Below are 26966 nucleotides of genomic sequence, written 5' to 3' on the forward strand. Positions count from 1 at the left end.
GCACTCCCCCTGCACCCCCCCTGCATGAGCGCACGCCCCCCCCCGCACCCCATTTTGGGCCTAGCAGGCCTCCATGAAGCCTCCTGGGACCAAAAAAGGGGTGCGGGAGGGAACGGGAGGTACGCTGCCCCCCCCCATCCCCATGCACGCCTAGGCTGTTACAGGCGCTAAGTCCGCCTTGTATGCAGCTTTATTCCTCTCTAGCGTTCATCTCCATTGTTTAGTGATGCATTGCCTGCCTCTCTAGGATTTACCTCCATCTGCTCCTGGGAGGCATTTCCTCTTCCTGTGGGTTGTATATAGTTATATTATCCATAACTTGTATAGTGTTTTAACTGTGTTTTGATTAAACAACATGTGCTGCAGAGACCCCAAAACCAGCTGGCCGGTGGGAGGCCCGTGCGCATGCACGGTGGAGCTCAGCTGGGGCGACAGCTCACGTGCCGGCAGAAAGGCCTCTGGTGTGTCACCTGTGGCACGCGTGCCAAAGGTTGGCCATCACGGATGCAGCTCTTTCCTGAGCCACTGATAGCCTCAAATCCTCGCTGGCTGCCTTCACACAACTCTCTTCTATACCTATTTACCCCGTTAACTCCTTTGGGGAAGCACACTGTCTACTATCCAGCCCACCAAGCCAGAAACTAAACACGCAACAGCCTGTTGCCCAAACCCGTCTGCAGCCCACTGGCTCCAGGGCGTCGTGTGAATGCCACCACGGTCTTCAAATGCTTCTTCTTGCCCACGGAAGAGCGAGCCTGGGAGCGTTTCCCAAGCTGCTTGGCTTGCCTCTCCAAGTCTCGCTTTGTGACCCTAATAGGGTCAGGGAAAGCCAAGGCTGAGCTGGTCATCCCGCAACAAAGAGGCGATCGGGTGCCACTGCCGTGCCCAGGGCGATTGCGGGCTTTATGCCCTCCCACCCCTAGTCTCCAAGCCTCACTTTGCGACCTTAAAGGGGTCGGGGAAAGCCAAGGCTGGCAGGCCATCCCGCAAAAGCCCCAGTGACCGGAGCTGCAAAAAGGAGGAAAGGGACCGAGTTCCCTCCTGCCCCTAATCTCCAGCGGACTTCATGCCTTCCTGCCCATCTCCAAGCCTCCCTTTGCGACCCTAATGGGTCTGGGAAAGCCTAAGACTGGCTGGCCATGCCGCAAAAACTCCCACCGGCCGGAAAGAGACGTTGCGGGGTGGGGAGGTGCCGCCGTTCCCCGGGCGGATCGCAGACTTTATGCCCTCCCACCTCTGGTCTACAAGCCTCGCTTTGCGACCTTAAGGCGTCGGGGAAACACAAAGCTGAGCCCGCCATCTCGCAAAATCCCCGTAGGGTGGAGCTGCAAAAGTGGGGGGGGGGAGCAGGCGATCGGGTCCCGCCGCCATGCCCGGGGCTAATCCTACCCCCCCCCCGCTCCCTAATCTCCGAATCCCACTTTGCGACTTTAAGGGGTCGGGGGAAAGCCTTAAGGCTGAGCGGACCATCCCGGAAAAGCCCCGGTGATCGGAGCTGCAAAAAAGAGGAAAGGGGGCGATCGGGTGCCGCCACCGTGCTCGGGGTGAACGCACAATTTACCCCTCCCGCCCCTAACCTCCAAGCTTCACTTTGCGACCTTAAGGGAAGCCTTAAGCCTAAGCCAACCACGGCTGTAGGAGCGGCAAAAGGGAGGAAAAGAGGCGGTGGGGTTGCGCCGCCGTGCCCGGGGCGATCACGGACTTCACCCCCTCCCTCCCCCCCCACACTCTCCCCTCCCCCACAACTCCGGCTCGAGTCCCATTGGCCTCGCTTTGGTCGCCCGCGAGCGCCGCCGCCGCCGCCTGAGCCGCGGCGAGGTTGGCGAGCGTGACGTCAGCGGGCAAATCCCACTGCTGACTTTGCAGCCTCGCTTTGCCCCATCATCCCCCCCCCCGCCTGTCCCCCCGCCCCCCCGGCCTTCCCTTCTCTTGACTTGGATCTTTTTTTCCCTCCCTCTCCTCCTTCGCAAGCCCCACCCAGCCCCGTGTGACTCTCCTGGTGTGTGTGTGAGCGTGCGCGCGCCCGTGCGCGGGACCGCGCGTGTGGGATATATTTTAAAAAAAAAAAAAAACTTTGGAGCGCCTCCCTGAACATTAAAAAAGCCACCGGGCGGGCAGCAGCGGACACCTTTGGCGAACCGGGCAGCGCAGGCGGCGGCCGCTGCTGCTGCTGCTGCTGCTGCTTGCAGAGCGAGAGATCCTCGCCTTCCCTCCTGGCCTGCCTGCCTGCCGCTTGCTTTCCCACGACCGATCGATCACCCGGGTTGGCTCTCTCTCTCTCTCTCCTTCCTCCCGTTTTACGGATCTTTTGCCGGCGCTTCCAGAACTCCCGTCTTGTCCGGAGCGAGGATACCCCCCTTTCTGCCGAGAGGACATTTCGGATTGTCGATTATTCCAAGTTTCTTCAAATTCCTGTTTTGTTGGGATTCGGGATCGGTCTGACGGCATCGGTGAGTCCCCTTGGAAAGCGCCTCGGAGTGGCCAAAAAGGGACCCCTCGGGGCGGGGAACGCGAGTCCCTTGTAACTTGGGTTAGAGCCGGGCTTGGGTTCCCACGTTACGCGGAGGAGACGCGGGGGCCAGCTTTCCCGTGGGAAACAAAGCGATCGGGTCGGAACCAGCTTTGATACGGTAGATGATCGGGGTTTCTTTGGGATATATATTTTTTCCCCCTCTCTGGTCTTTCTTTTACTTCGGAGTAAATCCCGCTCAAAGCCGAGCCGTGAGTAGTAGAAACTCCACAACTCCTTTCCCGAAACTGTTTTAAACCACAACCTGGATTAGGGGCACTTTACGTTGGAGTAGGGCCGCTTCCTCTTGAGTCGATCTCTTTTGTCCCGCCGAAGACTTGCTGGCACGATCGAGAGAAATCGTTGTCACAATAATAAATCGGGCGGTGCTGGAAAGAAGCAGGTTAAAACACACACACACACACACACACACAGATCGGTCGTAGCTAACCTTTATATCTTTAGGGTGGCAACTGCTTGGGAGAGTTAGATCCAGTTTATTGTCCCGGGGAGGATTCAATCCGGATTAAGCAAGCCTAGCATCACAAGGGAAGGGCTCTCATTAGGAGGCGACTCCATCCGGGGGCTTTCTTCCCACCGAATTAATATAGAATTAGGTCTGCGGGTAAGAAGGGAAAAATTATACCCTGTTTTTCTCTCCCTTTTTAATCCAAGAAAGATTCCCCCCCCCAACAACACCCTTTTCCAGGGAAGAAAAAAAATCAGTACAATGGTCCCAGATGTGGGATTTCGGGGTGAGAATGGGGCGAGCGTGACTGAACAAAGCTTTATGTGTTCTCTCCAGCCTTTGTGGAGGAGAAAAGCTTTATTTTTTTCCCCAACCAGCCAGATGCTCTCTCTGAACCAAACTTTATGGTTTTATTTGGAACCATTCGAAATAATATGTTAATTGAACAGAATCGGCTACCCTGGGGGAGAGAGAGGAGAGGTTGGCATTTTAAGTCCATCTGGCTGTGGGCTTCTCTTTCTTAGCCTTCCTCGATTCTCCTCTGTGTGTCTACCTGCAAATACCTGTAAGGAGGTTAGGAGCCTTTCCTGAACTACCAATTTGCTGGGGTGAAGGAAAGAAAAAAAAAATTAGGGGGGAAAAAAAGGCCTGCTCCAGTTAGAACCGAAGAAGTTTCTTGGATGAGAAGCGAAAGGTTTTTTGGGGGAGGGGAATCCCCCCAAGAAAATCAGGTTCCTTTTTAAATCTGGATGATTTAAGAATCTCCATGGACTTTCAGCCTGCTTTGAAGGACCCCTGTCAAAAAAGACCATTTCTTGGGTTGGTGGTTTGGATGGCCTGCTAACTTTTCCAAACCTTCCCGATCCATTTCTGTAATATTGCAAGGACTTAAGATGTGGTTTTTTTTTTTTTTTTTTACAAAACTCCCCTGTCCTGATTTTGGGGGAAGCATTTAGACAAATCCAGAGAAGCAGGAAAGACAGTTCTATATTTTTCTTTTTCTCCTGTCCTAGAGAGTAACACAGATGGGGAAAAAAACATCACCTATGAATGCCATGTCTGTTGGGGAGAATCTGTGTCTCCCTTTTGAGGGAATCCCATTCATTTATCCACTTTTTTCCCTGCCCAAAGACAACGCAAGCACCCTCCCTTGGAGAGGTGGGGCAGCCAGCTTCTGCTGAGCCCTTCCACCTCCCATTGATTTTTTGCCCACGTCGGCAGGATCTGACTTAATCCCAGTGTCTGGCGCCCACCCTGTCCCCTCTTTTTTCTTTGTTGCATTGTCAGGATCTCTTCCGTTCATCCTTGGTTCCCCCCCCCCAAAAAAAACCCACCCCTCCGGTGGGAAAAACTGATCTCTGCTCTTCTGTCCCAGCTTTCTCTGTCTCTCTCTCTCCCACTCCGTTTTCAGGCTTCCCAGAAACTCCATGATAGGGTGGGAGTACAGGCGTGGGTGACCAGAGTCCGATGCCTCCTTCTAGGCAAATAGATTGACACACACACACACATATTAATTGCGATATTCTCCCGCATGGCTTCTGACCTGGAAACCCTGGGTGTTGTGCAAGCTTCCTTTGTTTACTCTCTGATGAGAGAGAGGTTGTACTCTGAATATGCTCAGAGAGACAGTGACTTTATTCTCCCCAACTCAGGAGCCGGAAAGAATTAACTTTGTGGGCCGGAACTGGTTCCGATGATGCGGGATCCGATGTGGGTCAGTCACCTCGAGGACTAGAGGTTTAATCTTCCGAGCATTCGGACTCCTGCTGGAGCCCATCATCTGGGGACACATTCTCTCTCGCTAGAATGTGTGAAGGATGGAAGCAAAACCTCTGGTCCTGGGGATGGATCCAGATTGGATCCAGGGACGTTATCCTGAGACACGTATATTGGTTTGCCTTCGTTCATGAGGTTTAGATTCGTGGGCAGGGAGGCCATCTTTCAGCCAGCTGCTCCTCTCCTCCTCCTCCTCCTCCTCCTCACCACCCACCCCCCATTTAAACCCTCCCCACCTGGGGATGGCCTTTCCTATCCTGCTCCTCTCTGCCTCTGTGCTGCTGCTGCTGCTGCGACTTTTCTATTCCTTCTCCTCCCAGTCGCCGCTTCCGCTGGCCACCCACTTGGGTGTCCTTGGGGACGAGGGGTTCGCCTTCCTAAATGGAAGACAGGGGAGGGAGGACAGTTTGGGTGGCGACCCCCAGCTCTCCGAAATCCCGGAAAAGCCGGGGTGGAGATGGAAGGCAGCGTTCGTTTGGCGCTGGGGAGAGGAGGCTGCTGGAAGTGGGAAGGTGGGTGAATCCAAAGATGTGTCACTGAAGCATTCAGAAAATTAAACTCGGCCACGCGCAACGCCCTGTACATTGGCAAAGGCTGGCGGGGTGGGTGGGGGGGAAGAGGGGGAAGGAAGGAATCTCAGGCCATCAGAGCTTGCCTGTCTGAGTCACGCAGGTCTTGAGCCCTTCTTTGCCCGCTTGGAATATTGCTCCAGCGTTTGCAATGCCCCAGTTTAAAAGGGGAGGTTTTCCGTGTGCAAAAATGTTGGCTTGTAAGGAGGGCCCAGAACTCCTCTATGGGGGTGGGGGGTGGGGGCAGACTGCTTTCCTTTGAGGAATGGGTAGAGATCCATTGGAAAGCCACCTTCCAGATTCCAGATCCTGCCACCTTAGTTGTTCAGAGTAGGTTGCAGGGGGCAGTAAAACAAAAAAGAAGCCAATTTTTTTCCCCTTCCTGATTCTCAAAAGAATTGTGGATTTGGTGAGGCACAGGCAAACTTTGGGCCTCTTGGATTATTCCTGTGCCACCATCTTCAGACCAAGGCACTGAGTCTTTTCTCACTCCGTAAACCCGTGTTTCTGCATCTGAGTTTGTAGGTCTGGCTTTATGGCGCTGAATCTGCCCCCGGAACACGTTGATGCAAGGACTCTGAAAACTCCTGAACCTTAGTTGTGGCTCCTCTGAATTAAAAGAAGGAAAAAGGGGGAAACAGGAATAGCGCTACCGATTTGCAAATGGCAAAGGGCTTTTCCCCCTTTCTCTCTTTTTCCCTTTGCTTTGACACCTCTTGTCCCTATTTTGTCCGGAGGATGTCCTGGAGAAGGGGGACAAACACCCACCCGCCCACCCGCTCCGTAGGGTTCTGTGGGGCAGAGAGAATTTAGTTGACTTTATTTTTCCTCGGTTTGAAAATAAATCCGCCGCTTCGGCTCGCAGGCTTAAGCTGTTGGTGCGGAAGGGGTGTGCGTGAGCTTGCAGAGCCCCCCGTCCACCCCATCTCACTTGGAAAAAATGCAGCGGGGCTGGAAAATTTCCAAACTAGTTTTGCAGGCCAGGGGAAGGGTCTTCCGGCAGGCCCTCTGGCATTTTGAAGGGGGACTCTTTCTCCTTTCCTTTACAACAGGAGTGGGTGCTCCCACAGGGGGTGGGGGACCTGTGGATGACACACGGAAAAAGGCCCTTGCTTCCAAAGGAAGGGGGAGGGAATGGGAATTTCCTCTGTGGAAGATTATGTTGAATTAATAAGTCAGCTGCAATTAATACGCCCTCCACACACCCAGACAGGCTGAATCCTGTTCTTTTCCCTGACCGGTTCAAACTTACAAGGTCAGTTTGGAGGCAGAAACTTCCCAAGCTTTGGGGTGTCCCAAACACTGAAAAAGAAACAAAAGCTTTGATTGCCCTAACTAAGGAGTCCCCAAACTTGGCAACTTTAAGACTCGTGGACTTCAACAACTCCCAGAATTCTCGAGCCAGCAAAGCTTCCTGGGAGTTGAAGTCCACGAGTCTTAAAGTTGCCAAGTTTGAACCTCTGCCCTAAGTTGTAGGGGAAAATTTTGGGGTGTCTCTCCTTCCATGCAAATGAAGGAGGAATAATAGTTGTTATTCACCCTTTGGCCTTAGGGAGGGTCACTTTAACCACACACTTCCCTTTGGCTTGCTCCTTGTGCCACTTTTTTAAGGGGCGGGGGGCTCACACAACCAAAAACAGCAGTGGCTAAACCGCATGTAAGAGGTAGACCACAACTCACAGTCCCAATGGGGATCCCAATGTCCATTGCTAAGCAAGGCGGTGGTTAAGAGAGTCGCACCTGATTTACAACCTTCCCCCCCACACAGTTATTAAGTGAACCATTGCAGTTGTTAAGTGAATCATGCGGTCGTTAAGCAAATCCAGCTTCCTCTATTGAATTGGAAAGCCGACTGGGAAGGTTGCAAACGGTGACCACGTATGGTGAATAGATACTGGTTTCCAAACTCCCAAATTTTGATCACGTGATTGTGGGGATGCTGCGACAGTTGTAAGTGTGAGGACCATTCCGAAGTCCTTTTTTTCCCCCAGGGGCTTGGAACGTTGAACGGTTGCTAAATGGTTGTTACGTCTAGGATTAGCTGTATCTTTCCAGTGCTAGAGGATGCTATGAACAAGACCGTTGCTTGTTTTCATCTAAGACTGGTTGTCTGAAATGCTCTTTGCAGGGAGACGGAGAAAGAGAAAATATTTCTGTCTCTCCAGAAATTTGAAATTAGTTTCAGACCGCAATCTTAATTCCAAAGCCCATCCTGGGCTTTCAGACAAAGGTTACAGATAGGAAAGGTTGCAGTTTAATATGGGGGCAATCATGATATTACTCACTGACATCCCCCCTCCCAAAAGCTTCTCCCCTCACACCCCCACCCCATCCCACCCCGCCATCCTCAAACCATTCATCTCCTTGGATTCTCTGTCACTCAATCCTATTGTTCCCCAACCACTTGGGTTTCTCCCAGCAGAGGGTGCTCTTGCTTTGCTGACTCATTCTTGATAATACCCTTGTTAGCTTCCACACTTTAAAGCCGCCACGTTCATACAGAATATCTGTAGTCAGGTTAGCCTGGAAAGTGGGCTGAAGCCCTATAGTAATGTTGCTCAATCTTGGCAATTTTTAAGAGATGGGGACTTCAACTCCCAGAATCACCTGGCCATGGGGAATTGGCTGGGTAGCTGGCCATTGGGGGGATTCTGGGAGTTGAAGTCCACACCTCTTAAAGTTCCTAAGGTGGACAAACATTTCCCTATTGGCTTTTTACAATAAAAACAGAATCAGTCCCTTCGACGCTCATTCTAGGCCTGGCGTCTGTTCTTAGTCCCAGTTGCAATGGATGGCTGTGAAGATTGGACCACAAGGAAGGCTGAGCACCGAAGAATGGAGGCCTTTGAATTATGGTGCTAGAGAAGACTCCTGCGAGTCCCTTGGACTGAAGGTGATTCAACCGGTCAGTCCTAGAGGAGATCAACCCTGACGGCTCTTTAGAAGGCCCTAAATCCTGAAGAGGAAACTCAAGTACTTTGGCCTCCTAATGAGAAGGAAGGACTCCCTGGAGAAGAGCCTCATGCTGGGAAGATGGAGGGCAAAAGAAGAAGGGGACGACAGAGAATGAGGTGGCTGGATGGAGTCACTGAAGCAGTCGGGGTGAGTTTGAATGGACTCCAGAGGATGGCAGAGGACAGGAAGGCCTGGAGGAATGTTGTCCATGAGGTCATAATGGGTTGGACATGACTTCACAAATAAGAACAACAAAGACAAAAGGCCCAACTTAAGCTTTCATTGCATCCTCAAAGCCCTAGAGAAATCAGATCTGGTTTTTTTTTGTGTCCCTCCAGCCCAAATTATTTTCCCATTGATGGCCTAAAGATAAAGTAGAAGCAAAGCTGGCTGAGGAATTCTGGGAGTTGAAGTCCACAAGTCTTAAAGGGGCCAAGGTTGGAGCCCCCTGATCTGTAATCCATCAAAGTTTATTCTGTTGTTATTTTTTCTTGTTTAGCTTTCAACGTTCACAAGACTATTGTTTTTCTTGGTGACTTGTCTGGAAAGTCTTTTCCAAGATAAAATCTCTTGGAGGACATCACTTTTTAAAGCAGGAACTGAACAAATCCACAGTATGGACTTGCTTTGAAACAGGAATCCAGCTATGATTTCCCTGGTCTCTCTTCTTTTTTAACTTTGTGAGCATCTTTTTTTCTCTCTGTCACTATCTGAAAGTGGTCTAATTCTCGATTCAGCCCAGAGAAGCCCCAAAGTCTGCATAGAGATTGTTGGGGGCTATATGCAAACTCTGTAAACCGCTTAGAAAAGCGAGAAAATGTTGGTGACCTTTGCATTTTTGCCTTTTTCATATTGCACTAAATCAGGGATCCTCAAACTACGGCCCCTGGGCTGGATATGGCCCGCTGAAGCAATTACTGCTGAAGGACCCCATCCCGTCCCTAATTCATATTAGTGGTGTCCATGGGATTTAAAATTACGAATTTAGTGATCCCTGAGGTCTGAAAGGTTGGTGAGTGCTGCTGTAAAGCGCTGAAGAAGCTGTATATAAGTCTAAGTGTGACTGCTATTTCTGATTTTAATCTAATTATACGTACAGCATTAGGTTTAAAGAAATTTGCCTGATACACTTTATTGCCAAAAATATTCGCTCACCCATCCAAATAATCAGAATCAGGTGTTTCAATCACTTCCATGGCCACAGGGGTATAAAATCAAGTATTTAGGCAAGCAGACTGTTTTTACAAACATTTGTGAAAGAATGGGTCGCTCTCAGGAGCTCAGAGTGGAACTGTGATAGGATGCCACCTGTGCAACAAATCCAGTCGTGAAATTTCCTCACTCCTAAATATTCCACAGTCAACTGTCAGCTGTATTATAAGAACGTGGAAGTGTTTGGGAACAACAGCAATTCAGCCACGAAGTGATAGGCCACGTAAACTCATCCAACATCAGTGTGTGACTTCACAAGCGTGCTTGTGGAGGAATGGTCACAAATTCCCATAAACACACCCCTAAACCTTGTGGACAGCCTTCCCAGAAGAGTTGAAGCTGCTATAGCTGCAAAGGGTGGACCGACGTCACATTGAACCCTATGGATTAGGAATGGGATGTCACCTACAGTAAATTCATATGCGAGTAAAGGCAGGTGAGCGAATACTTTTGGCAATATATTGTATCTTCAACACGCTTTCTCAGTGATTCAGTTCAGTCTGGAGTTGTGGGTTAGTCTTCAGACACTTTATCACCCAGTAGATAATACAAGCTTCCCAAATCATAAAACGAAGCATCAGCTGTATCTCCAATCATCACGAACTCATGCCCACTTCATAATCTTCTGATAAGTCTTTTGCTCACAGATATAAATGGCGATCCCATTGAATACATCCTGCCAGGGCAATGGGGTTAAGCCGTGATCTGTGAAATCGTAGCCTGCTGAACATTAGCTAGATCCATGCCTCAGACTACGCCAGTCTTTTCCAACCTGGTGAGAATTCTGGGAGCTGAAATCCACACATCTACAAGCTGCCACGGTTGAGAAACACTGTAGTAAGGGGTCAGTCATGGCTTACAAATGATGGTAATTCATTTTCAGCCCATAGATTGTGCTCAGTCAGGACACAGCAAACCACAATGTGCTAAGAAGCTTAACTGGTTGATTGAGCACCAGGCAGCTGCATTTCCACCCCATCTTATTAAACTTGGTTAGCATTCATCTTGGTTATCTTTTGCGAGTGCCCAGCCAGTATCCCAGTTTCGATCAGAATAGAGCTGGCTTTGGAGGTCTTCTAGACAAACCCTGCTCAAGCAGGAGACCCTATATCATTTCAGACAGGTGGCTGTCCAGCCTCTTCTTAAAAACCTCCAGTGATGAAGCACCTACAACTTCTGGTGGCGAGCTGTTCCACTGGTTAATGGTCTTCACTGTTGCGAAGTTTCTCCTTAATTCCAAGTTGCTTCTCTCCTTGATTCGTTTCCATCCATTGTTTCTTGTCCTGCCCTCTGGTGCTTTGGAAAATAAATTGACCCCATCTTTGTGGCAACCCCTCAAATACTGGAATGCTGCTATCATGCCATCCCTAATCCTTATTTTCTCTAGACCGGCTATGCCCAATTCCTGCAACTCTTCTTCATATATATCCATGCCTTATTTTCACTCCTTGACACCCCCCCAAAAGGAAGCTGAAATAACAATAAAGCCAGCCCCCCCCCCATTTTTTTAACCCCATGGGCACAGAGTAGGTGTGAATTTTGATTCATGACTGTAAGTGTAAGGACTGGTTGTAAGTTTCAGGGGCATTGTAACTTTGAATTCGCTAAATGAATGGCCGTTAAATCGAGGACTACTTATATCTCTCCAGAGCGAGAGGATATATGCTATGATAGCAATAGCGGTAGACTTATATACCGCTTCATAGGGCTTTCAGGCCTCTCTAAGCGGTTTACAGAGTCAGCATATTGCCCCCAACAACAATCTGGGTCCTCATTTTACCCACCTCGGAAGGATGGAAGGCTGAGTCAACCCTGAGCCGGTGAGATTTGAACCGCTGAACTGCTGATCTAGCAGTAGCCTGCAGTGCTGCATTTAACCACTGCGCCACCTTGGCTCTTGAGCCAGGTGTCAGTTTTTAAGTGAGATTTCTCAGCTGAATGCACTTTAGTCGTGTAGAGAGGAGAGAAAGAGAGGGAATTCTGTTTCCCGCAGAATTTTGATTCGGTAGGGGGCCTGTGAACTTTTTAAAGTCAGAGGCTTAAGTTCCTGAGAGCCGCTTAAAGTTGTTTCAAACTGCAAGGTGGGCGGCAAATAAATTTGGTAATAATATTTTTTTTCAAACCAGGTGTTTGTATTTGCATCTTTGTTTTAAAGGGAAGTGAGAACCAGGAAGTTAAATCACTTCCCCTCTGGAGTGACCAACCCACTTAGGTATGTCCTGTGAATATGATTGGCACAAGGGCCAAATTATGTGACTGGGCTGGTCAGAAGGAAGCCAGAGTGTTGCCCTTTTGGCTTGGCAGGGAGATTTCTGGCTGGTTCCTGCTCCCCCCCCCCCCCCGCGCCGTTTGCTCCCCAAGGCTGAAATCTGGCAAGCTCTAAGGGACAGCAGAAGCCATTAGAACAGTGTTTCTCAACCTTAGCAACTTTAAGACCTGAGGACTTCAACTCCCAGAATTCCCCAGCCAGTCTGGCTGGGGAATTCTGGGAGTTGAAGTCCTCAGGTCTTAAAAGTTGCCAAGATTGAGAAACACTGGATTAGAACATAGATTCATAGTGCTAGAGCAGTGTTTTTCAACCTTAGCAACTTGAAGATGTCTGGACTTCAACTCCCAGAATTCCCCAGCCAGCGAATGCTGGCTGGGGAATTCTGGGAGTTGAAGTCCGGACATCTTCAAGTTGCCAAGGTTGAGAAACACTGTGCTAGAGGGGACCTGTGGAGGTCTTCTAGTCCAACCTCCTGTTCAAGCAGGAGATCCTTTTCCTTCTGGGCTAAATCGTGGCTCTTGATGGCCTCCTTGCAAAGACACAAAAGACCTGGGAAGGTAGAGAGCACCACTTGTAAACCAAGGTTTATTTACCCTAAACCAGGTTTGTTGAAATCAACAGGGAGGCTGCCTGCCCACCAGTCTAATGGGGCAGCGTGTGAAACAGGTCAAACTTTGGCTAATTGTGCCCCATCTCTCACTCAAGTCTGCCAAATATAAGCCTAAAGCATTATATTGTATCAGTGTTTCTCAAACCTCGATCAAATAGAAATAGAATAGAACAAGTTGGAAGGGACCTTTGAGGTCTTCTAGTCCAGACTCTTGATCAAGCAGGGGGCCCTATACAAATTGAGACAAGTAGCTGTCCAGTCTCTTCTTAAAAAACCTCCGGTGATGGAGCATCCCCAACTTCTGGAGGCAAGCAGTTCCACTGGTTAATTGTCCTCACTGTTAGGAAGTTTCTCCTTCTCTCAAGGAGAGATTGCTTCTCTCCTTGATAAGTTTCCTTCCATTGTTCCTTGTTTTGCCTTCTGGTGCTTTGGAAAACAAGTTGACCCCCTCTCCTTTGTGGCAGCCCTTCAAATACTAGAATACTGCCTATTCCCCCCCCCCCCCAAAATAGGTAGGGCAGAGGTCAGCAACTTTAAACACCTAAAGAGCCACAAACCTCCTAACCAGAAGCCCCCTGTTCAATTCTGGAGCCGACCAGAAGTCCGATTCCCCCACCATAGAGTCTCCTCCTAGCATGGCATCCTTTTTCCTCTCTCTGTCCTAACCGAAGGCCCTATCAATTGTGGAGCCAACCTGTGTCAGGGAGCTGTAGCAGAGGGATGAAAGAGCCACATGCGGCTCCAGAGCCGTGGATTGTTGCTCCCTAGTGTAGAGGCAGAAAGCAAAGGCATTACAGAAGCCTGAAATTACATGAGTCTGGTCTGCGTGACCTAGTTGGCCAGTTCCAAATTGCTAGATGCCCACTGTAAAATCATTGTGATTGTCTACAGGCAGTCCTCCACTTACGACAATTGGTGCCAGAATTTCCATTGCTAAGTCAGGCTGTTGTTAAGTGAGCCGCGGCCAATTTTATCCTCTTTTTTTTGCCAAAGTTGTTAAGCAGATGATGCAGTTTTGACAACATGCTAGCTATTTGGGTTCCCCCATTAAAGTTTCTAGCCCCTCTTGTTCCTACCATTCCCAGTCAGACAATTATATACTCAGGTTATCTGGTTGATTCTATCCCTGCATGTTTTAAAGCTTAGATAGTGGAGATTGTTGTTGTTAGTTGTGTCGTGTCTGACCCATCACGATGGGTTGTGTCTGATGCATCACGACCCCATGGACAATGTTCCTCCAGGCCTTCCTGTTTTCTACCATCCTCTGGAGTCCATTTAAGCTCACGCCGGCTGGGCTGCTTCGGTGACTCCATCCAGCCACCTCATTCTCTGTCGTCCCCTTCTTCTTCTTTTGCTCTCTATCTTTCCCAGCATGAGGCTCTTCCCAGGGAGTCCTTCCTTCTCATTAGGTGGCCAAAGTATTTGAGTTTCCTCTTCAGGATTTAGGACCTTCTAAAGAGCAGTCAGGGTTTAATCTCCTCTAGGACTGACCGGTTGGATCGCCTTGCAGTCCAAGGGATTCAGAGCAGGAGTCTTCTCCAGCACCAGAGTTCAAAGGCCTCCATTCTTTGGTGCTCAGCCTTCCTTATGGTCCAACCTTCACAGCCGTCCATTGCAACTGGGGAAACCAGAGCCTTGGCTATACGCACTTTTGTTGGCAGGGGATGTCTCTGCTTTTTAGTAGGCTGTCTAGATTTGCCATAGCTTTCCTCCCAGGAGCAAGCGTCTTTTTTAATGGGGAACTATTTTGAGTTCCCCCATTAAAGTTTCTAGCCCCTCTTGTTTCTACCACCACCACCCCGTCAGACAACTGCATACTCAGCTTATTGGGTTGATTCTATTCCTGCCCCCTTTTTAAGCTTATTGACAGATAGTGGAGATAGGAAACATAAATGGGAACGGCCGTATTTCCAATATGCCCCAGGGAACAGTAGGAAGTTACTTCCCGAGAAAAACGTAGTAGTCCAGCATTCGAAGGAATATCCAATCGAACAGCTAAAGAAACCCCAAATGTAATCCTTCCTTAATTAAGACATGCAAAAGCTATTGCAGCCTTTCTTTGGGAAAAAAAAACAAACGATTTTTTTGGGGGGAAGCCAAAAAAATGTATGACGTTTGAATTCTGCCTCTTTTAATGCCATTCCCCCCCCCCGTTGCGATCCCCTCCGTTTTTCGCCGTCTAGTGCATGCATGCACCTCTCCGTCCCGAGTTAAAAAAAAAAAACTCCCGCACGCCGTATCGTTCTTTTTATAAAAGCTTCTTTGTTGTAGACATAATACATCATGAATGGCCCTTTAAAAAGTGGGGGGGGGGCGGAGGGTGAGGAAATACGGGGGCCGGCTTCGCAGAAGCGTGTGGGCGGAGGAAAAACTCCATTCTGGCACCCAAAGCCCCGCCCACTATTGCTTGATCGCTGGGCGAAGGCGGGAGGTGGGGGGGGGGAGAGCGCGGCGAGGCGAAGCATCCGGTCTCCTTCCACGTGGGGGCAGAGCCGCGAAGCGACGCCCATTGGTCGGGCCGGGCTGGCGTCTGAGCGGGAGGAGCGCTCCGATTGGCCGCGGCGGGAGAGAGAGAGAGAGAGAGAGAAGGGAGTAAAGAATGAATGGGGAGGGGGAGCGTCGCTCCGCCCCTTTAGAACGTTGATACATTCTAACTTTTTTTTCTCTCTCTCTTCCTCCTCTTTCATCTCCCCTCCCTTCGCCCTGTGTCTTCCCGGCGCTGGTTTACTTTCACACCAGAAGCTCCGGGAGCAGCAGCAGCAGCGGCGCGGCGGCGGGAGCCGGCTGCTTCGCTGCTCGGTGGGTGCGCGCGTTTGGCCAAGGGTTCGAAGCCCAGGTGGGGAAGCCGAGCTAAGCCTGCGCGGGTCCGCTTTTGTTTCCTCCTTTTGGGGTGGGGGCTTTTTCAGATTATTTTTTTTTAAAACCTTCCCTGCTGCATTAGCTTAAGAAGGTAGAGAGTATTATTGGGGGGTGGGGGGATGTGGAGGATGAGTGCGATCTGCGAGAGAATGCCAACCTTTTTTTTTCACCTGGGTGGGAGGACGGAATAAGTGAGCTTTTGGGGGAAAGGGGGTCGTGAAAGGACAAAAGACGCCCCTTTCCCCCCTTCTCCGCGATCTCTGCGCCCTGAGGCTTGGCGGAGCGGAACTTTTTTCTTAAAAAAGATCCGAAGACGGTAGTTGGACTTGAATTTGCGCTGGATGGGAGGGAGTGGGAGAGAGAGGGGGGAGGAGAGACGGAGTGGGTCGCTCCAGGGTCGTGTAAACGCGGCGGGGAGGAAAAGGCCCTCCTTTGTCTGCGGGGCAGCCTTGTCTACCAGCTTCGTGGCCTCATCTCTTGCCTCCTCCTCCTCCTCTCCCCCCTCCCCTTTTCCTACCCCCCACCCCCAGGTGAATCGAATGGACCACCAACCCACCCCGAGGAGCTGCAGCCGGGGACCCCCAGCCTGCGACACTGTCCAGAGTGACCCTCCTATGAATGTTTTCATTCACACGACCACCGGGGCCCGGTATGAGCTCGCTGTCCCCGTGGAAGAGACGGTGGAAGGTCTGAAGCGGAGGCTGTCTCAGAGGCTGAAAGTCCCCAAGGAGCGGCTGGCGCTCTTACATAAAGAAAGGTATTCAGTCTTGTCTTTCTTTGTGGGTCTCTCTCTCTCTCTCTCTCTCTCTCTCTCTCTCTCTCTCTCTCCTCTCTCTCTCTCTCTCTCTCTCTCTCTCTCACACCTTTCATCCATTTCTCATCCCCCCCTTTTTAAATAAAGAGGGGGGGTTAGAAGATAGTGGGAAGTTAGAATTTTAACCCCTTTGTTTCTTTTCATTGGGAGAGATCTTAATTAAAAGCTGTTTTAGCTGCTTCAGTCACCTTGAGTTCAGGTGAGAAGGTAATTATTCAGGAACAGCTTGGAGCTTCCCTGTTTTTTCTTTTCTTTTCTGGATCTCGAGATTTCTTTGCAGCCTTCAAACTTCTCAAAGTGTATGGAGAAAAAGTAGAATGTGTACAATCTCTAGGGCCTAGGCTAACTCAACAAACTGCCTTGAACTTTCTTGGGTATGGCGTGTGAAAATGCCTGCAAAAACCTTTGTGCATGCCTGTCATTTTATATATATATATAATATATACATATAGTCTTTTTTTTTTTACAAAAAATGTTGGAAATGTGCCTATTGTTGGAATACTGTTTAGATAGGAACCGGTGTATCTCTACAGAAGGGAGACTATCCAGAGGGGTTGGGGAAGAGAATGGGAGGGATTGCAGTGGGGTTCATTTTTGACATCCAGGCATATAATATAAAAAATAGCCAGAGGGAGTTTATGTGAAGTACTTGGGTAGAGGAGAAAAATATAGCTTGAAACGCTCTTTGTGGGTTTCTGGAAAATGCCTTTATTCCTCGTTTATTCCCTTGTTAAAGGGGAAAAAAAAACCTCAGAAGGCTTTTGTAAAGAGCTAGTGTAGCCCCCTCCCCATAGATAACATGCTGGGTAGTCTTAATTGGCAGAGTTGGCACTCGCCTTTCCAGTCAACCTCCCCCTTCCCCTCCCCCCCCCTCTTTCTCCCGGCTGGGGAAGAAATATTAATATCTATCGATCTGATCTCAGGGTCAGAAATTTCTCCTGGCACCTTTGCTGAAGATAGAAGAGAGGAAGACTGGGAAAATAAAGATTTATAAGCAAGCCCACTCCCCACCCCCCAAAAAAAGAGATTTATTGGGGAATCAGGCTTCAGATTCCCTTTCTGTCCTTGTCTCCCTTCTCTTGGAGGTGTCCTTTGTTCTGAAGGTTGAATTTGGGTAGCGTGCAAGTGCATAGAGAGAAATGTACACCTACACACACACACATGCACGCACACACACACACACACATTCACGCTTGCATGCACACGGATGCAGGCCACCGCTTATGCAGACCTTTTAACTGCTTTAAAAAAATCATAATTCCGGGGGGATCTCTAGAGAAATCTTGGAGGCACCGAGAAGGCTAGCTGGGGCTGACTTGAATGTCCTTTGTTGAGGGGGAAGAGAAGGAAGGGTTTGGTTTGGGGGGTGGGTGGGGAGGATGGGGCTATCTGGAGTGTCTCAACCACTCTCTTTGTTTAACTAAATCCCCCCCCTTAGCTTTGTTAGAGAATGCAGAGCGGATCGGTCCTTAAGATGCAAAACGGGTCTTGCCTTCCTACAACCAACTCTCTTGGCTGCAGCAGGGCCCCCCAAAACTCCCAAGCCCACCCCCCTCCGTTGACTCCTTCCCAGCCTTCTGAGCTTACAGGGCACCGAAAGAGGATCTAAAAATCGTTATCAAATCTAGTTTTATTTTATTTTTTTTAAAACAAATATCGTTTACATCTCCCAGCCTTTCTGGCAATTCTGAAGTTCCAAGTATCCATACAAACTTAGGGAAATATTCTGATTTTGGAATAATGGGTAAAATGATAGATTGAAGGGGGGGGCGGTTTTATCAATCAGTCTCCTCCCAAAGCTGCCTCCCCCCCCCCCCAATCATCTTTCGAGAATCAGACTTGGAAAAATTAAAATTAAAATCACCCACCTTCAAGTCTCTTTCTTCTACAGCCTCCACCCCCACACCAAAAATATTCAATAGCTCCTGATGGGATTCTTTATTTGCCCCCCCCCCCTTATTTTTTTAACGTTAGCTTCCCAGATCTGTCAATATCATTGTCTGGAACCGTAGTCAGTTCGCAAAGCAAGGGATCATTTTCTGTTGGAGAGTTGCCTGCAGAATCAAAGCCCTTCTCCCTCCCTCCCTCCCTCCTCCCTCCCTCCTCCCTCCCTCCCTCCCTCCCTCCCTCTCTCTCTCTCTCTCTCTCTCTCTCTCTCGTGGGGGCAGCAGAGGGAAAGAGAGAGACTTATAATATTATGTTTACATAAGGAGCGGAAAGTGGAGCGCCTGTTTGGTGGGAGGGAGAAAATGAAAAAAAATAATCTTGGTGGCTGCATCTTTATTAGAGATCCGGAAGAACTAATTTTGTCCCAGAGAACCGTTTTAATAATAATGAAAGCAACAGTTGCCCTATTATTGTTATTATTATTATTATTGTTATTTTAAAAATCTCAACCTCCTTAGCAACCACATGCTGGCTTTTTTTCCCTTTTTCTTTTCTGTCTTCATAACAGTTGTTGTAGTTCTCTGGCTTTAAAAAAAAAAAATTTGAGGAAGTGTTTTGTCATCTAGGGTGGCTCTTTCTGACATTGTTAAACCAAACCTTCACTTTTTCTTTCCACCTTCTCCTCCAGTCGTCTGAATTTCAGGCAAGCTGCAAGATTTGGGAGTTGGGGAAGGGAGCAAGCTGACTCTGGTACCCACGGTGGAAGCTGGCTTGATGGTAAGTTGTGTTTTTTTTTTTAGCCTCTTTTGCTGATCAGGGTTTCAGGCCAGAGGCTGTGAGAATCTGGCCAAGATTATTCCAGGTCAGTGGTCTCTAATCTTGGCTCCTTTAAGACTTATGGACTTCAACTCCCAGAATTCTTAAAGTCTTTAAAGGTGCCAAGGTTGGAGAGCCCTGCTCTATAAGGGCAGGAAATTCAGAAACTTAAACTTCCTCTCTTCTGTTCTTCCACAGTCTCAAGCATCTAGGCCAGAACAGTCGGTGATGCAAGCATTAGAAAGTTTAACTGAAACTCAGGTAAGATGCCACACAGGTAGATAAATGATCTGTTCTCTTTTAAACGAGTCTGTTTTGGGCCAATTCTTCAATCTTTAAGAGGTGCAGACATCTCTGCAAAAAAAAGGGGGGAATTATAGTGGATATAGGACTTGTCACTATGGGGTCACTGCAAAGGGAGTAGATCCCCCCATGTTTTTTCATCTCAGCCACTTCAAAATATGTGGACTTCAACTCCCAGAATTCCAGTGGCTGAAGTTGAGACACACTGCTGTAGAAGTTTGGATGACAATCCCCAGGAGTCCCAAGTGGTTTGTCACCTCAGGCCACGAACCTTGAAAGGACACCAGGATTGGTTCCTCTTAAGTTTAAAATTTATCAGAAACAAAGCAAAATATTCTGTCAAGATTCTAGTCCATGGGAAGATGAATGGGTTTTCAGCCTATTTCCCTTTTATTTAAGGAGTTGCTTTTCTCTTTGCATTTATGACTCAGTACTATTATTATTATAATAGTAATAAAAACCTATCCTCTACTTGATGACCTAGTTCCGGGGTCGGCAACCTATGGCTCTGGAGCCGCATGTGGCTCTTTCATCCTCTGCTGTGGCTCCCTGTCGCCAGTCGGCGCCACAATGGATAGGGGCTTTCGGTTAGGACAGGTAGAAGAAAAAGGACGCCACGCTAGGCGGAGACTCTATGGTGGGGGAGTGCAGTCATTCACTTAGCAACTGTGGCAAGAAAGGTCGTACAATGGGGCAAAACCTCACTTAACAGATGTCTCACTTAGCAACACATTCAGGACTCAATTGTGGACGTAAGCCGAGGACTACCTGTACTGTGAGTAGGTTTGTGGTGCGCTCGATCACAAATGCGAAGTTTGGTGAAGCCTGGTTGAGGTGAGGTGTAGAAAGATTGGCTATGATTTTGTGGGCCTTATTCTCAAAGGTTCTCTCCTCTCCTCACCCCCTTTTTTAAAGGAAGTCTTTTAGACAAAGTTGCTTCTCCAAAGAGCTGAGAACAATAAGAGTTTTTCTCCAGCCAGATAATACTATTTCTTAGCTGGGAAGAGAGCTATCAATCAGAAAGGTCGGTGGTTCGAATCCCTAGTACAGGTCTCCTGCGTGAGCAAGGGGTTGGACTAGATGACCTCCAAGGTCCATTCCAACTCTTGTTACTGTTACTAGGATGACTTCCTCACTCCCTACTCAAGCTGGACCCCCTTAACCAGCGGTGGTTTCACTTTTGTGTGCCACTGGTTTGCCATGCGCACGCACATTTATGGTGAATGCCACCTCTGCCCTTAACATTCTTGCCTAGGCTGTCTCAACAGCCCCTTTCATTTTAATTGCATGCTTGCTCATTTCCCCCCCCTCCCTTATCCAAAGGGTTTCGCATCCTTCACTTCTGCTGCCCCCAGCCTTCCCCCTCCCTCACCTTGCAAACACACCCAAAAAGGTTTCTTCCCTTCCAACTTCTTCTCCGCTCAATCCAGTCCCTTCCCTTGTTGCATGGGACTCTTCTCGTTTGTTTTTTAACCCGACGTGACATCCCTTCCTGTTCTTTTGCAATTTTAGAAAACCGAGTTGCAAGAAGAGGTTAAGGGATTGCAGAGTTCCCTGGAGGAGGAGGAGGAGGAGGAGGAGGAGGGTGGAAGGAGGGGTACGGAAGTCTGTCAAAGTCTACTGTATTTAAAATGCAAAAGAGGAAGGATTGGATGGAATAGGGAGACCTTTGGAGGAAATAGATAGAGGATTGCGGGCAGGAAGGATACTAAAGAGCGGTGAAGGGTGACTTGCTAGCTGGCCTTCTGTTTGTCTACAGCTCTGGCTCTCATTAAATTGCCTTTGTTATCTGCACATTCCTTCCTCTTCCGCCCAGACAGGTTGGCATATTTTCAGGGGTGAGAATTCTCCGTGAGACTAAGGTAGTCTTTCTTGGAAGAGAGGAAGGAGCAATGCAGGCAGTGGGGTTTGATAGGGTCTTTGGTTGGACTAGAAGACCTCCGAGGTCCCTTCCAAGCCTCTGTGAATCGATGGCCCACAATAATATTATAAAGCAGGAAGTTTTTTTTAAAGTTACCATTCTGATATTATAAGGCAGGAGATGAAAGGAAGAAGCGATGAGGAGGGAAAGAAGAAGACGAAGGGTGCACCGTGGTCTGTGGATTAATCTGTAACAGTTCTGGGCTTTGGAAAATACTTTTGGCATGGCTTATTTCTCAAGAAATTGGACCGGGGGTGGGCGGTGGGGGGGGTGGGAGAAAGCACACAAAAAACTAAAAGTTGCCGGGATGTTTCTTATTCCTAGCCTCACTGGCCAACAAGACATGTTTGTGGATCAATCTTTCAAAAATATGAATTAAACCCATCCCCAGTAGTATTATGAAGACCCAGTATTAGGAAGCCCATATTTGGTAAATTTGGATACTTCTTGCTCTTAATTATTAATTGGGGGGGGGCTGAATGATGCTGGGGAGTGCTGTCCTACTACCTGCCACATGTGCCCCCTGATGCTTTCGGGGTGTGGGGGTTCCCTCGGCCCTCTGATTGCTTCAAATTGAGGAAGGCCGAGCAGGGGCTCTAGTAAAAAAAAAAAATTCCCCCCCTCCCCAAACTTGGCACCTTTTAAGACTTGTGGACTTCAACTCCCAGAATTCCTCAGCCCCACCAAGGGAGGGATAAGAAGGAAAGCAGGAAGGGCTTACTACTTTTGCCCCCCATCTATTCAACTAAGAAGCGACCCGTAGCCTGCCTGATGTTCCTGGTTGTGTTACAAATCCCATTGTTTCTTCTGGCTGTGGATGCTGGGACATGGGGGGGGGGTTATCATCTGACACCCAGAGGGCATTCCTGGTTATGAAATGAGGTCGGCGGCGTTGCTGGCAAGGAGATTTATCAGGCCCAGCTCACTCTGTGTTTACAATGCCACCACCCACAGCTGGGATAGAAGCCAGGGTTAAGTTAGGCCAGGCGTGGTTGAATGCCACCAGGGGGGAAAAAAAAAAACTGGAGTCTAATCTGAGTTATCTCTCTCTCTTTTGGAAGCTGGACTTTGCTTTCTGAGTCAAATGAACCTTCGCTCCGGATTTTCTTCCTCTTTTACTAGCTCCCGTCCCTTTGGAGCAGTGTTTCTCACTCTCAGGGAACTTTATGGATGTCCTGGGCTTCAAATCCCAGAATTCCCCAGCTGTCTGTTAAGGGAGAATCCAGCTTCCTTATTGGCTTTGCTTGTTGGAAGCCAGCTGGGAAGGTGGTGATTGCAGTGGTAACACTGCAAGCATTGTGAATCCATGCCTGTTGCCGACCTCCCAGGTTTTGATGGTGCGACTGTTGGGGACATTGCGATGGTGTGATGATAAATCACATTTCCCCCCCCAGTTCCGTCATAATTTCGAATGGTTGTTGAACAGATGATCCTAAGTTTGAGGACTAGCTATATGTTGGCAAGGATGGTGGAAGGGAGGAAAGCATGAAAGGGCTATAAATATGTGTATCCAAAATAGGACAAACTTTTAAAGAGTTTGTCACACCTAAAGAGGAACAAGACTGATTTGTTTTGGGTTAGAGGGCAGGAGTCTGATCAATGGGGAAATATATATATATATTTTACATTAGTAAAGACTTCCCGGTGTTTTTGATATGGTATGTATGGCCTGTCTCTGAAGGGAGTTTTTCTTTCCTTTGCTGAAGAGTTGTTCTTTGACATTCATTCACCTTTGGGCAGGGGGGTCAGACTGGATGACCTCAGGGGCATTTTCCAGTTCGGTGAATTATCATTTGTGCTTTTTTTTTCTTTTTTTCTTTCTCTTCTGAAACTCTGCTTTTGCAGCCTAAAAAAAAATCCTTCTCGGATGGGCTTTTTAAAGATCTTCTACCCCACCCGTTCTGCATGAAAATCGGGAATGACACCTACAGAGGGAATGAAAGTCACGCTTGAGATTAGGATGGATTTGTTTGAAGCTAAGAGCTGTCAATCACTAGGAGAGAGTTGGTCTCTTGATATGTGGCATGTATCCCCCTTGCTGGAGGTGTTCGAATCCCAAGCTGGATAGCCTGGGGGATCCATAGTGTTTTAGTAGACTGCACTACGGAGCAAGAGGATAGTCTAGATACCTTTGGAGGTCCCCCCTTAAAGGGGCTGCCTGAATCAAACCAGGGTGGCTTATTGATTTCCCTGCACAGAGAGGCTCCCATTTTGTGACCTCCAGGTTTTGGTGTGCAAATCGTGGGTGTTGGAAGGGGGCAACATTTCTATTCCCTGCTCACCCACCCCATATCCTGGGGGGGGGGGGGGCAGCAAGCAGCTTAGGAAAGGACATGTTGGCGCTGCCAAGAATCCTGTGGCACGCCAGGGCCTGGTCACGGAGTGTTTCCACTTTTTCCGGAGAAGGGGAGGGGGGGGGATGACGCTGAGGCTGAGTGACTCATCTACAAAAGGGGGGAGGGAGGTGTCCAGGGTGCGGGGGGGGGGAGATCTCCGCTAACCGAAGATTGCTCTCTTGACGTCAAAGGGATCTGGAGGAAGAGCAGAAGGGATGGGAAGGAGGGAAACGGGCCCCCCTCTGGGCACTGTCTGAGGGAAAGGTGCCAGCCTGATCCTCAGCAAGGAAGGGGAGTGGGGGGGGGCAAACTTAAGATGTCTTAAGATGGCCAGCTCTCATCCCAAAACCAGAAGCAGGAGGCTAGATCTCAAGAGCCCGTGGATTTAGTTCCCGTGCTGGGGATGGAGAGAGAGGAGCGGGGGGGGGGGGATTGTGAGGATCAATTCTTGGGCATATTGTTCCAGAGAGATTTCTGTGATCCCTTCTGGGTTGGAGGCCCAGCTCTAAATCTCCTTTGGCTTAGAAGAAAGCAGATTGGGGTGGATCTTGAGCCGGTGTTTTTTAACCTTGGCAACTTTTGAAGAGGTCTGGAGGACTTCAACTCCCAGAATCCTCCCCTCCCCCATAGCAATTCTGGGAGTTGGAAATCGAGACCCCTTTAAAGCAGTGTTCCTCAACCTTGGAGACTTGAAATCCTGTGGACTTCAACTCCCAGAATCCCCCAGCCAGCACAGCTGGCTGGGGGATTCTGGGAGTTGAAGTCCGCAGGATTTCAAGTCTCCAAGGTTGAGAAATACTGCCTTAAGGTTGAGGAACTGTCTCCTCTCCACCCGGCTTTGTGTGTCCCCCTCTTTGTGTGGGGCGGCTGTCGAGGGAGGGGCTGTCCCCCTCGGCAAGCCCTCCCTGCAAGGCGGGCCGCTGCAGTAGATCGGAAAGAGGCTATAAAAAGGAGGCAGACTGGGGGGGGGGGGAATTAAAAGAGCTGTGTTGTTTGGCAACCGAGAAGACAAAGAAGCGCCGAGAGCAGATCTGGGGAAGGGGGGGGGCTCCCCAGCCAAGGACCCCCAGTCAATCAAACCTTTCTGGCTGGGGTTTTTTTTTTCTTTTTTGCATATGGTAATTACCATCTGTGCTGGATGTTCCGGGGAGAACAAAGGAATGATTTGCATTCAGACACCCAGAAGAGGGAATTCCAGGGAGGGAGAGGGCCGAAGCACATCAAAACGACATGCATACATGTATGAAGAGGGAGGTTAGTGGGGAGGGGTGTCTGTGCAGCTGGTGCTCTTGTTCTCCTTAAAGGAGCTTTCCCCCCCCTTCCCCTCCCTTCTCTTTTTCTCCCTCCCCTTTTGCATTTTAACCCACTTGCGGTAGGCACTGCCTTGGGGTGGGGGGAGTGCCCAGCGGTTTTTAAGGTGCTGCCAGTGGGGTCGTGTGCCTTGCGTCCGCACTGGGAGCTGAGTGCGGATGTCGTGACTGCAGGGAAGGCCGCCTGCTGGTAAGGGAGCCTTTTGTGACCGATCTGGAATTTCGTGACTGGTAGCATAAAGAAAGGCTGGGCGATCGGAGACGGAAGAACTGGGCTGCAGAGAGTTTTTTAAAAAAATAAATAAAAGGTTTTAACCGATGCTCCCACGTTTTGGGGTAACCAGTGTTGGAGACCTGAGCTTTTAAGGCCCAGGAATCTCCTGGCTGGCCCAGAGCATCCAGGTTTGGTCACCACACTATAAAAAAGATGTTGAGACTCTAGAAAAAGTGCAGAGAAGAGCAACCAGGATGATTAGGGGACTGGAGACTAAAACGATGAACGGTTGCGGGAACTGGGCATGGCTAGTCCAGTGAAGAGAAGGACCAGGGGAGACAGGATAGCAGTCTTCCAATATTTGAGGGGCTGCCACAGAGAGGAGGGGGTCAAGCTATTCTTCAAAGCACCTGACGGCCAGAGGAGGAATAATGGATGGAAACTGACCAAGGAGATGATTCAACCTAGAAACAAGGAGGAACTTTCTGACAGTGAGAACAATCAACCCATGGAACAGAAGTTGCCTTTGGAAATTGTGGGAGCTTCATCACTTGAGACTTTCAAGAAGAGACTGGACTGCCATTTGGCAGAAATGGTGAAAGGTCTCCTGCTTGAGCGGGCGGGTTGGACTAGATGACCTATAAGGTCCCTTCCAGCTCTGTTAATCTGTTATCTGTATCCCCAGTTTCTGCCTCCGAGGGCTGCATTCTGTCTGCAACCCACTTTTTTGAAGGGGGGGGCTTTGTTCCTTGACACTTTAATCTGGTGGTCCCATTTATTGGTAGCAAAGGCTGCTTTGGGCCCATCTTCCCCTTGTGAGCACAGGATAGTAATTGCTTTCCCCAAACTGGTGCGCCCCCCCCCCCCAAGTTGTACTGGATTATTATCTCCATCAACTGTGGTGGTGGTGGTGTTAGTTGCAAAGTTGTGTCTGACACATCGTGACCCCATGGACAATGTTCCTCCAGGCCTTCCTGTCCTCTACCATCCTCTGGAGTCCATTTAAGCTCACGCCAACTGCTTTGGTGACTCCATCCAGCCACCTCCTTCTCTGTCGTCCCCTTCTTCTTCTTTTGCCCTCCATTGTTCCCAGTATGAGGCTCTTCTCCAGGGAGTCCTTCCTTCTCATTAGGTGGCCAAAGTACTTGAGTTTCCTCTTCAGGATCTGGCCTTCTAAAGAGCAGTCAGGGTTGATCTCCTCCAGGACTGACCGGTTAGATGGACTTGCAGTCCAAGGGACTCAGTGCAGGAGTCTTCTCCAGCACCAGAGTTCAAAGGCCTCCATTCTTTGGTGCTCAGCCTTCCTTATGGTCCAACCTTCACAGCCATCCATTGAAACTGGAAAAACCAGAGCCTTGACTAAGACGCACTTTTGTTGGCAGGGGGATGTCTCTGCTTTTTAGTATGCTATCTAGATTTGCCCTAGCTTTCTTCCCCATCAATTGTGCTGGCTGGCCAAGGGCAATGGCCATTGTAGACTGGCACTCCTGCAGGGACAAAGTGGGAGAAGATTTTTTTTCCCATCGCAATTCTACACCCTATGGAGTTTGCGTTTAGGGTTCACTGTTCTATTCCATTAATGCCTTTTAGATCCACAAGGAAACCTAAATTCTTGATGCTGGTTGTGATTGATCCAGGCTTCATTTGACTTCCAGAGGCCTCCATCCATTTTGATGCCATTTGAAAAAATATTTTCCTTGAAGCGTTTGCTTAGAGTTTTGGGGGTAGAATGCCCCTGTAAATGAAGGCTCCACTCCCGGTTAAGTATCTCCAAAGACCTTACTGAGTTCTGCAATCCTTTGTGATTAACCTTGCTGGATTTTAAAGCCGGGGGAGTAATGGAAGAAGCCGGTCTGTTTAAAGAAGGATTATTGCTTACCCAGAAATTAAGCGGTGCTTTGAGTCCTCTGATCTCAAAAAGGATGCACCTTTCGGCTTGTGATAATAACACCGAAAGGAAGGAGCAGAGGTGTGAATTACACAAGCACCCTTTCTTTTGCTGGCAGGGGTGCCCTCTGCACATGCTCGAATGCCCTCTTGGGGAGAATAGGTCTTAGGTTTTTCTCTAGCTCTCCCTCCCACTCTTGTTTTGTATATTTAAAAAGAGTTTCTTTTCTTCAAAAGTCCTACTCAGTCA

The 26966-nt window shown here is 49.1% G+C and overlaps 1 protein-coding gene across 1 annotated transcript in view; it reads left to right on the forward strand.

Moving 5' to 3' along the window:
- Positions 1–2102: 2102 nt before the first annotated feature.
- Positions 2103–26966, forward strand: part of MIDN (midnolin) — a 45024-nt gene continuing 20160 nt past the window's right edge. Inside the window, 4 exon segments of the mRNA XM_087703289.1 lie at positions 2103–2450; positions 15759–16011; positions 18618–18706; positions 18944–19006. Of these exon segments, the coding sequence (XP_087559415.1) occupies positions 15768–16011; positions 18618–18706; positions 18944–19006 (396 nt within the window). The 5' untranslated portion in view covers positions 2103–2450; positions 15759–15767.

The sequence above is a fragment of the Thamnophis sirtalis genome, unplaced genomic scaffold (assembly GCF_051295495.1).
Source record: "Thamnophis sirtalis isolate CommonGarterSnake01/CBP01778 unplaced genomic scaffold, rThaSir2_p1.2 scaffold_1, whole genome shotgun sequence".
NCBI classification, from domain to species: Eukaryota; Metazoa; Chordata; class Lepidosauria; order Squamata; family Natricidae; genus Thamnophis; species Thamnophis sirtalis.